The sequence below is a fragment of the Berghia stephanieae genome, chromosome 10, assembly GCF_034508935.2.
Source record: "Berghia stephanieae isolate SIO BIC M18660-M18661 chromosome 10, UCSD_Bste_1.3, whole genome shotgun sequence".
In the NCBI taxonomy this organism is placed as follows: Eukaryota; Metazoa; Mollusca; class Gastropoda; order Nudibranchia; family Aeolidiidae; genus Berghia; species Berghia stephanieae.
The window spans coordinates 20,734,102-20,746,365 of record NC_088369.1 but is presented as its reverse complement, the minus strand read 5'-3'; the positions used below and the strand labels follow the sequence as shown (position 1 = coordinate 20,746,365).

Below are 12,264 nucleotides of genomic sequence, written 5' to 3'. Positions count from 1 at the left end.
TAATTCTAGAACTTTTTACTATCCCATTTTCTTCCTTTTTACTGGTGCTGATATAACCTAAATGTGTTGCAAGTGCTGTAAAACCCTTAAAAACAAACTTCTTTTTTACTGGCGCTGATATGATCTTAATGTGTTACAATCGCCATAAAACTTTCAAAAACATAAAACAAACAAATGGCTCTCCATGCTGTGTGGCCAATTTACCTTTTTCTCTCTCTCTATTACTATTATGCTGTGAATTTGTTATTTTGAACTTTGATTACTACTTGAAAATAAATTTTGATTTTTAAACATGTACACTATAGAACAAGTAATTTCCTATAACTTTTGTTCTCACATAATATATGGTTTCTCCATACTTGGCTAAATTATGTTTTATGTCGACAGATTTCTCCCATCCTATTTGACAACGGAGTCAGAAATAAATAGAAAAATGATTTAACGAAGACAGCAATATTTTTACGTATTTTATTTCTAATGCTTCATTTTGACATAATACAGTATAATTTTTGTTTAGTTTTTGGTTTTGATCCTTGAATCAAAAAGTAAAATTTAAACGCTTACATAAATTGTGATTTTGAAAAAAAAATTGTTTTGACTAAATATGCGTGACATGCTCCAATAAAAATAACGACAGAATTTTATTTCTTTTTCAAACTACAAAAAGACTATATCCAGTTGATTCTTAGATGCTGTGGGACAATCAATCACAACTTTGTCCTATGGTAATCCATCAATAATCCCACACTTGACACTTCTTGGAAGGATTCATTTTGGAATGGGCTGGGCAATTGAAAGCAGTTGCAAATTCTTTCATATTTTGCACCATGCCATTGATTCTGGAATATATAAAAGAATCAGAAATACTGAGCAACAGCTCCAAATCACCACGTTTAAAAATGAAATTATTCAAAAGTAAAACAATTCTAAAATACAAAAGAAAAACGATTGGTGAGAAAAAAATATTTCTGAATGAAATGATATTCAAGGGTAGGCTGAAAAGTCTTGATCATTCCATGGCATGTAAATGTTGCTGCTCAAAGCTTGAAGAAATAAATAACAATGTGAAATTGAATGTAAGCTTCAATTTAATATACGAAAACATAAAATTGATGTTTCGGGTTACCCCTTTATCAACAAAACAGGATGAATGAAACACTACAAACGAATGAGATAATGTGGCCAATACCTCATTATCTCATTCGTCTGCAGTGTTTCAGAGTTGTCATACTGGGTGGGGTTCCTGACCTCCCATAGTGGGCAGGGAGGTACTTGCTGTGTCTTCTATCCCCTATATCTGTTTTCCAACTTGCTTTCTGTCTTTGTCTTGGAGAGAGATTACTTGGTTTTGTCCTGAGTCCTAGCTGGAGGGAAACAGTCAAATGCGTAGTTATTGTTTTGGGAGATGAATTTTTTTCCTTGTAAATCATCTCTCTGTTATGTATTATTATGTTTGTTATTTTTAATGTATAATGTAAGCATTTGAGTGTATTCATCTTTGTTGGATTTTGTGCTTGTGTCCGGATGAGACTTATAGGTGATCTCAAACTAAGTACATTGATGGTTTGTTCTTGGAATCTGCATCTGATCCCTATTTGATCCAATTCCCCTATGTCTTACTTTCTCTTGGGTGCTTTAATTGTAATTCTAGAACTTTTTACTATCCCATTTTCTTCCTTTTTACTGGCGCTGATATAACCTAAATGTGTTGCAAGTGCCGTAACCCTTAAAAACAAACAAACAAGAGTTGTCATACCAGTAAGGTTGCGGGTTCGAGCCCCTATCGCTGCCGCAAAGTTTTTATTTTTTGTTGTCTTCTGGCACTTTCCCCAACTCACTTCATTTCTTGTTAATGTCTACCTACTATTGCTCCAGGCTCACTCCCCATTGGTGTCCATCTCCCATAGTCCAGGGTTCATTCCCCACTGGTGTCCACCTCCCAAATTCCTGGGTTCACTCACCACTAGTGTCCATATCCAGTGATCCTATGTTCACTCCCCACTGGTATCCACCTCTCATAGCCCCAGCTCAATCCCCACCGGAGTCCATATCCAGTGGTTTTATGTTTTCTCACTAGTGGTCATTCACTTCTCATATCCCTGGGTTCATTGCCACTTTTTGTACCTCCTATAGTCCAGAGTTCATTCCTCGCTGGTACCGTGATCCCTCTCCAGTGGCATACACCTCCCATGGTCCTGGGTTCACTCCCTACTGGTGTCCATCTCAAAAAGTAGTTTAGATAAATGCGGCTATGTGGTCAAGTGGTATGACACTCGCTTTCGGATCGGAAGGTGTTGAGTTTGAGCCTCGTCAGTGCATAGTTGAGTCCTTGGAAAAGGCTCTTTACCCACATTCTTTCACCGTACTCAGGTGTAAAATGAGTACCTGGCTGTTAACAATGTTGTTTCTGTCCGGAAAAAAATTGTAAAATCCCCTGACAGGCGTCATGCTCTTGTTCTACATGTTACGTGTTGCTGTTTGTCAGGGACACCTTGAGCACATTTAGTGGATATTGCGCTATACAAAAGCTCAATTATCATTTACATTCATCTCTTGTGTCCATCCGGGGTTGACTCTCCACTTGTGACTACATCTTACAGCCTCCATTTTAATCTCCATCAGCGCCGCCACCCATAGCCCCAGGTTTAATTCCCATTGGTGTTCTCATCTCAAAGTCCTGGGTTTCCCCTCCACTTTTTATCTTTTAGTCCCTGGTTCACTTCCCACATGTGTCAACACTTCATATCCTCGAATCCATTCTCCACTGCTGTTCACATCCCAGGGTATCACCGTTTCCTCCCCTCTAATATTGGCCTCCTATTATCCTTGATATAATCTCCATGGGTTTCCATCTTAAATGGTCCCTGGTTCAATCCCCAATGGTGCTCATCAGAGTTTAAGGGTTAATCCGCAGAGCCACTTCGATTTGTTGTAGTGAAACAACACGAGGGCCACACCTCATTATCCTCTGATCATAAAATAAGCTATCTATTGCAACACAGCGCATGATAAGGCGACTAAAAGATGGGACATAGAGGAGGGGGGGGGGGGGGGGAGAAGAGAGAGGGATGATTGAGAGATTCCCTGTACATTCCACCCAGTCATGGAAATCCAATTTGATGAGTTTATCTTATCCAGAGTGGCTGAGGGATGAAGTTTATCTCACCCAGTCATGGAAATCCAATTTGATGAGTTTTATCTTATCCAGAGTGGCTGAGGGATGAAGTTTATCTCACCCAGTCATGGAAATCCAATTTGATGAGTTTTATCTTATCCAGAGTGGCTGAGGGATGAAGTTTATCTCACCCAGTCATGGAAATCCAATTTGATGAGTTTATCTTATCCAAAGTGGCCGAGGAATGAAGTTTATCTCAAACGTTTTAATTTTCTCATGATTTAGAGCAGATAAATTGGGAACAGCCTCAGATTTTATTTTAAGCAAGACTTTATCTTAACGCAATTTCTCTTAAGGGGACAGCAGTGTAGTAGTTTGGTTGCTCTTTCTTTTATCACTACAAATAACATACCAACCTGCCTACATTAATTTTTAATCTTTAATAAACTAATTATTGCCACTTCGGGTAGACTACATGGAATTTTGTATACTGGTTTCTAAGACCTATAAGAATAAGAATAACACATGGAATAGAATCACTCTGATATTGAAGGTAACATTGTTTTTTCAATCACTTTTGTTTTTTACATATTACAGCTTGCGGATAAGACATGCACAAAATGGTCAGTTTTACAGACTTCATTATGACAAGAGTTCATCAAAATGTTCAATTTAAACAGGATTGACGAAAAAAAAAAAAGATAATGAAAAGTTTGAATGACTCGATCAGTTAAAAACAAGAGATATTTGTATCATTGCCAAAAATAGTAGCCAATGATAACAAAGGTCTGGTGTAAGACAACATTCTTTTGGTATTTTTAATCTGGGCAGTGAACAGAGTTTTGGTAGTTTGTTTCAAATTTATTCAATTTTTTAAAAAGTCTATCCCAGCTAGTACTCATCTCGCAGAGTGGTTCTGTAATATTATATATAGGATATAATACAATACATATAACTTATAATATAGGTTTGTTTTACACAACTTCAATTTTCATACTTTCTACCCTAATTTGCATAATTTAAGGGATTTTTAGACCTTATTCCTCCCACTATGGTAGGCATCGGTGAAAGAAGAGAGAATTAAGAAGAAGAAATATAATGGTGAAGTGGAGAGCTAGAAATTGAAAGCAACAAAGTGTTGGAGAATGTACATACTTAGGACCCAGAGTTACTTGAGGCCCATATTTTAACATGCTCTTTGCCATTCCATCTTTCGGCTTAAGACACCACATCTGTCAACCAAGAAAATAAGAAGTAGGATCCAACACATTGCAATAAAAATTATTCATTTCATTTCATATTAGCCTATCATTTATCAGTTTAGAAAGATCACAGGTCCTTCTTCTTTCGGTTAAATAGAATACCATTGGAATGAGCAGGAAAGAAGAGAATAATAATAATAATAATAATGATGATGATGATGATGATGATGATGATGATAATAATAATAATAGTAATAATAATAATAATAATAATGATTAAATAAACAAATAATACTATAGTGGAGATAGACCCGATTGTTCAGACCACAAAGACTTTTCTATTAGTAACTTAATTCTTCTTCTTTTAGCTTATCCCGCATTTTGCAGGGTTACCTTAATGAATGCCACATCTCCATGCATCTAGGTTCAGAGCATCATCTTCCTCCAAGCCCAGTTCTTTCATATCGTCCTTTACCTTATCCGACCATATAGTCTTTGGGCGTCCCTTTTTACTCTTTCCTGCTAATTGTAAGTCCAATACTTTCCTTCCCACGTTCTCTCTCTCTCGTCTCTTTACATGTCCAAACCATTTCAATTTATCTTCTCTCATCTTTATTGATACATTCTTCACTTCAGTCAACCTTCGAATTTGTTCATTTCTCACTTTATCTTTTCTTGTGCAGCCAACATCCTCATTTCTGCCACCTCAACTTCCTTACCTTATTTCTTTGCTGTAGCTGCTGCCTCTAGTCCATATAACATTGCTGGTATTACAACATATATTTTCCTAAGCTAATAAGATTATAAAACGTGAGTGTAAGAGAGCAAAAGAAGATTATATTGAACATGAATATGACACAGAATTGAAAGACTAAAACAATCTAACACCAAATAATTCTACCAGTCAATACAAGATCTAAGTGTAAAACGCCCAGCCATGGCAAGAAAATGCGTTAAAGATGCAAACAGTTATTACAATTTTGGAACATTGGGCAGTATACATAAAAAATCTATACGCGGATGACAAAAGAGGGATGAGGTTGGATAAAGAAATCTCTACTGTGAACACGGGTCCCCAGATTATGCGAGAAGAGTAGGAGCTGCTTGCAAAGAGATGAAAAAGGGGAAAGCAGTAGGCCAAGATAGCTTCTCAATAGAATTGATTGACGCCCTCGACGATCTGGGAATAGACATTTTGACAAAAGCCTTTAATGTCTTATATGAAAAGGGTGAATTGCCTAATGTCTTAAGACAATCGGTATTCATTACGATACCCAAAAAACAAGGAACTATTGACTGTGACCAACACAGAACAATCAGCATAATGAGCCAGGCCACAAAAATTATATCAAGAATACTTATGGAAAGAATGAGGAGCAAGATCTCTCCAGAGATAAATGACAAGCAGTTTGGTTTTGTTAAAGAAAAGGGTACGGTAAATGCAATCTTTACATTGAAAACATTAATGCAAACGGTCAATCGAAAAACAAAAATCACTTTATCTATGCTTCATTGATTATTCCAAAGCTTTTGATTCAGTACAGCACGATACGCTATTCAAAATCTTAGAAAAGATCGGTATAGACAGTAAAGACCTTCGACTTGTGAAAAACTTATATTGGAATCAAACAGCATGTGTCAAACTGGATAATGAAACATCAGACTTTTTTAACATCGAGAAGGGAGTAAGACAAGGTTGCGTCTTATCACCGGACCTTTTTAACATTTATAGTGAAATAATATTCAAAGAAATTGAAGATATGAAAGGCTTCGTCGTTGGAGGGCAGAATATGAATAGCATAAGATACGCAGACAATGGTACTCTGATGGCCTACTCTCCACAACACGTGCAGAAAATTTTAGATATACTGGTGTGCAAAAGTGAAGAGATGGGCCTGAAACTAAATATTAAGACAACCGAATGAATGGTGGTCTCAAAGAATGATAACAATGTGACCCACTTGTCAAGCAAAGTAGAGACCATCAAACAAGTAAAGAAATTTAAATATTTAGGCACTATCATCACCCATTACGCATGTGACATAGAGGATATAAAACAAAGAATAGCAATAGCAAAAAACATGTTCCAAAAATGCGACCAGTTGTGTCAAACAACAACCTAAACTTGAAGACCAGAATGAAAGTAGTAGAAACATATGCTATAAGTACCCTTTAATACGGTTGTGAAACGTGGACGCTTGACAAAGAATGTACGAGGAGGTTAGAGGCATTTGAGATGTGAGTGTATGGTAGAATGTTGAGGGTATCATGGACAGACAGGTGTACGAACGAGGAAGTGTTGGAGAAGATGAGAAAGGGAAGAATACAGATCGATAACATCAGAAAGAGGCAGTTACACTTTCTGGGACATGTGTGGAGAAGAGACGGAATGGAAAAGTTGGTAACATCTGGGATGATCGAAGGAAAGAGAGCTAGAGGAAGACAAAGAGTGACTTATCTAAATAACCTAAGAATAGCCAAATGTGACTTAAAAAGCGGCACTGATTTCATGCGCACTGCAGAGGATTGTGATTCGTGGAGACAGCTGACAGGAAACGTCCTCAAGAGCACAAGCCACAATGGATGATAATGATATATTTTCCCCTTCGGTTTTGCGGAAATTCGTTTGTCGCACATAACTCCAGTTACCTTCCTCCAATTATTCCAGTCTGCCTGTATCCTCTTCTTAACCTCTCCATCTCCTTTTACAGTTGTTCCTAAGTATTTGAATTGGTTTGTCTCTGGCAATCCTCTTCTCCTATCTTTATTGGTGGTCCTGCTCTCTATTGTCCAATGCACAAATACTCTTGTCTTCGATCTGCTCACCCTTAATCTTCTCCTTTCAAACACCCATCTACAACCCTCCAGTTCCTTTTCCGCCTCAGCTTTGGTACCATTCATAAGTACTATGTCATCCGCATACATCATGTTCCATGGTGACTCTCGCCGATTGGGTTCTGTTAGAACATCCATTACTATTGCAAACAGCAGTGGGCTGAGAGATAGTCTCTGGTGTAATCCAACTCTTACATTACGGTACATTAACTGGATCAGTTGAGGCAACAGCTGTCCTTACCACTGTTTTGTTTCTTTTGTACATATTTTGGATAACTCTGATATATTTTTTCTGTTACCCCCTTTGCTTTTGGACAGTATCACATTTCTTCTATTGGTACCTATAATATAATAATAATAATAATATTAATAACAATCTTGATTTTCCAACTAGACAATTATTGTTAGATTACAGCTCTTGTAATAGGGAAAAAAAGCAATTAAAATAGTAGTAATAACGATCCTTGCCTTTTGTAATGATCTTTAGGCTTATGCAATGTTAGTATAACACGAATCAAGAGTTTTGTGGCGTCGAGTGTGTACATTGACGTGTTGGTGAAATGCTGGGTTGATTGACGGACATTGGTTGAAATCCCCAAGGATGATGATTGGGGCATCTGTTTATTTTCTAAGATAGGCGAATGCCTGATATTCTATTATCTCTGAGGCAATATATTTGTGTTTGCGTCGGGTGGAATATAAATTGCGAGAACAAGTAAAACGGGGAATTCCCTTGTTAGGTAATGGGGCCTGAGGGACAAAGCCAGTAATTCAATGTCTTTGTTACAAATTGTTCCTATTACTATGTGACAGTTGTTATTGTTGCACCAGTTGTTATTGATGAACAAACACACTCCCCCACCTTTTTCCTTCCCAGATGTTGAGCAGTCTCTGTCACGCCTATAGATTGTAAAGTGGTCAAACCTTACACTTTTGTCTGTGTCATTTTCTGTTAGCCAAGTCTCTGTAAAACACAGTATACTGGCATTCTTGTAATCATGATCGAATCGACACAGAGCACTTACGTCATATTTCTTATTGATCTTACATTTGATAGTATAATTGTAGGTAGGGGTGGTTTTCCTGTTCTCCGTAATCTATGTTTAACCCCACCTCTTTTCCCTCGTTTTATTTTTCTTATGGAGATGACGTAATTAATTGTGTTGTTTCTTTTTTGTCCAGTACCAATACCCCAAATGCTTTCTCCAGGTCAATGAACACAATGTAATTCTCTTTTCTTTTCTCTACACTTCTCTGCGGTCACTTTTAAAGCAAATATAGCATCCGTTGTACTTTTACCAGCAACAGATCCGAACTGTTATTTAGTGGATATTATTGTTATTATCTAATGTCATCACTTGTCATGGGCTGCGCTATCATCTCTATGCAGATGATACGCAACTTTATGCTACTGATAAAACTAAAAATCTCGAAAATATTGTGAAACCTGTGGAAGAATGTGTGACGGATGTTAAAGAGTGGATGGATGCAAACAAGTTGAAAATTAATGAGTCAAAAACCGAAGTGATGATTGTGGGAAATAGAGGGCAGTTGAAGGTGAATGATGGTCTTGAGGTGTTGATTGGGGGTGAAAAGATCAAAGTTTCAAAGACTGTGAAAAATTTGGGTGTCTATTTTGATTCAGAAATGAGAATGTCAGTTCACATTTCTGGTCTCTGTAAATCTTTATATTTTCAATTGAAGAAAATCAGTTCGATCCGTCAGTATATTGCAATTGGAACATGTAAAACATTGGTTGTTTCCCTCATTTTTTAGGAACTAGATTATTGTAACTCCCTGCTTGTCAACTTGCCTCAGGCTTTTATTAAACAATTACAACTACTGCAAAACAGTGCAGCAAGATTAGTTTTTGGCAAAAAAAAATTTGATCATGCAACCCCCTTGTTGGCCTCTCTCCACAGGCTGCCCATTGAAATGCGCACATATTACAAAGCAGCGTGTCTTGTTTATAAGTGTTTGGCTGGTATAGCGCCGGCATATCTCACAGATCACGTGGTCGTGTGTAAATTTGAAAATTACACTTTAAGATCATGTAATGATCAAATGAAAATTTCGGAAAAAAGATCAAGAACAAAATTTGGTGATAGATCGTTTGCTTGTTTTGGCCCCAAGATTTGGAATGAACTACCACGTGGTCTGAGGGAGTGCAAGTCTTTACCTACCTTTAAAAAGAATCTCAAGACACATTTTTACTTTATTTGTTTTTATTGACTCTATGAAACCTTGATTTGGCTATGAATTTTATTATTATTTTTTTTTTTCACTTAAAATTGATATTTATATTGTAAAGTGCCCAGAGCTTGTGTTATACACGAGAATGAGCGCTATATAAATTGTATTATTATTATTATTATTATTATTATTATTATTATTATTATTATTATTATTATTATTATTATTATTATTATTATTATTATTATTATTATTATTATTTGGGACGAGGCATGTACGTTTTGGGGGAATGGGGTTAGGTGGCTGGTCCCAAATCCGTTAGAGACAGAAAAATGCCCTTAAAAATTATTATTTTTAGGACAAATTTAACTTTAACATCTCTGCTTATCATTAAAATCAAAATTGTAGACGAGTGATTATTGTGGTGCAAATTACAAGATTCTGTGACAAATCGGAGTAGACTACTGGGATTCAACTTGGAAAAGAAACCAAATTCCTAAACCATTGGTTCATAATGACTGGTAGGAATGTCGATTTTTATGTGAAATTTAAGATCTTCTGAATATTAAAAAAATTCAATTAGCTGTGAAAAAGAGTGTTTTGTAAATACACGAAAAGGTTTTATGTGGCACACTCTGGAACACATGGATTTGGGGCAACCTACCCTAACATACATAAAGATAGAAGGGTGATTGAGAAAGAAGCATGGATAAGGGAAAGAGAGAGAGAGAGAGAGAGAGAGAGAGAGAGAGAGAGAGAGAGAGAGAGAGAGAGAGAGAGAGAGAGAGAGAGAGAGAGAGAGAGAGGGGGAGGAAGCCAATAAGCTCCTATACTATAACAGATAGAAAAAAAAAAGATTCATCGCCCCCCCCCTTTTTTTTTTTCTTTTTCGGACAATCAACTAATCTGACCACTACTGGTCTAGTGTCATTTTTGACATTCAGCACCAGTCTGCTTAGGCTGACATCACAAAAACAGAAGTGTCACCAAAATTCATGCAAGTGATCACGGCTGTCACAATATGACATGATGGTGTCATCACCATCCTTGCTTACAGTCTTGATAGGTCTGCAATCTCCCATGCATGAAAATGTGAACTAACTTCAAGGAATGGACAAGATAGCCAATGCGAAGATTGTAGCAAAGGACTCGAGTCTCCTGCATACTTTTGTACCCTCAACAACAATATATCAGCTAGTTATAGGATTGAATGCGTGAATATGTGGATCAAAGTTTTCTCATAATTTTAATTTTCAGTTTCATTTGTGCTTAACTTGAGTGTTTTTTTATAAAGCACAATATCCACTAAACGTGCTCAAAGTGCTTCACAAAGATGCCTCTTTTCTCAACAGAAATTTTATATTGGATGCATGAAACCATTCTTAAAACTCTGCAGACAGTTGATTGGGGTATAAAGAGTTTTTCACTACACAATTTTTTGACATCACAGAGCTTTTTGGGGGATTTTTCAAACGCATGAACAATCCTATCAACTAACTATCTCATTACATGCACCAGGCAGACCTGTTAATTTGCCTTTGTTCAAAGACCCTGCGATGACAAGCTGCTTAACAATCACAGAATCCTTTAAAAAGTAGGCACCTTTGCTCAAGTCACTGCGGAATGATTTTTGGACTGCGATTACACTTTTTGGTGCATACAAAATTGTTTCACACAAAACACTGTTTCTTGTAAAGTTTCCATTTCGCTTTGAATGCGAGCAAACCCTTTTTGTTCTAAAGTAAGGAACAATTGCTGCGTATCATTCAAAACTTAAATAATTTACCTTTCATTTGATACATTAATGTCTATACATCAAATAGTCATCACATTTTACAAGTTTAGTTTTGGGTGAATCATTTTGTTGAATAATCTTTCACCTTTTTTGTGCTAGTTTGGATAAATTTATAAAAGCTCAATTTATTTAAATTACTTTTTTTTAAACCATGCAACATGTGACTGACTCTTATAATAGAAAGATAAATTCAAAATTCACAACTTTGGTGCTTTTGAACAATATCTGTATTACAGATCCAAAAAGACGGCTTTATTGTTTTTGTAAATGATTAGACGTAATTTAAGTACTGATTTTAATTTATTCATTATCCAATTTTGTCCAGTTTGTACTTTGGCCAATCTGGAAGAATACAGCATTTCTCTCATGCTAATTTGAATGAAACCAGTCAATGTATGTTATATAAATCACATGTCCAGTGGGTGCCGGTACAAAACCAACAGTTGGAGCAAAAACAGGCAGATCAATACTCTCGCTCTTATGCAGCTATATGGTCTTGTGGTATGACATTCACTTTCGGATCGAAGGTCCTGGGTTCGAGCCTCGTTCTGCGCATAGTTGAGTCCTTGGAAAAGACTTTATACTCACATTCTTTTGCCGTACTCGGGTGTAAAATGGGTACCTGGCCGTTCACAGCGTTGTCTCTGTCGGAAAAAAAAGTTATATCGCCTAGCATGCATCATTTCTCGTCCAGCGTGTTAGTGTTGCTGTTGGTCAGGGACCCTTTGAGCACGTTTAGTGGATATTGCGCAGTACAAAAGCTCAAGTTCAAGTTCTCAAATTCAAATCATTATCATTAAATCACTCTGTCAACGTGAGTATAAAATCTATGTATTGAAGTTGAAGCTCACCTGTAAAACTTTGACAAAAAAGAGCTGATCTAGATTCAAGTTCAACTATAACTATTGTTTTCTGATACACTAATTTAGATGGCATGATTCTTGTAATCCTGGGTAAAAGAGCCTTTGAACTTCCTTTTGGATAAGATTGCTGAACTTTTTTGTCTCTCTGAGCCATAAGCTCCTCTGATCTTTACCCTTTTCCCACGTCTCTTTCACTTCTTACACATTTGTTTTGTCCTGATGATGGCTGAGAGCATTCGCCAAGAGGCAGACAGGCAGATC

The 12,264-nt window shown here is 36.7% G+C and overlaps 1 protein-coding gene across 1 annotated transcript; it reads right to left on the bottom strand.

Annotated features, from left to right (window-relative positions):
• Window positions 1-669: 669 nt before the first annotated feature.
• LOC144980786 (endothelin-converting enzyme homolog) lies at window positions 670-12,036 on the bottom strand. The gene is made up of 3 exons (XM_078928593.1): window positions 11,992-12,036; window positions 4,271-4,347; window positions 670-839 (listed from the first exon to the last, which is right to left on the bottom strand). Exons 2-3 carry the CDS (start codon window positions 4,345-4,347, stop codon window positions 734-736), a joined length of 183 nt encoding a protein of 60 aa, XP_078784719.1. The 5' UTR covers window positions 11,992-12,036; the 3' UTR covers window positions 670-733.
• Window positions 12,037-12,264: the final 228 nt, after the last annotated feature.

Bases quoted from the DNA above. Each gene is read 5' to 3' on its own strand.
- LOC144980786 (XM_078928593.1), bottom strand. From the start codon at position 4,347: ATGTGGTGTCTTAAGCCGAAAGATGGAATGGCAAAGAGCATGTTAAAA. The intron at 840-4,270 runs GTATGTACATTC...TATATATTCCAG, and splicing joins CAAGTAACTCTGGGTCCTAA to AATCAATGGCATGGTGCAAA.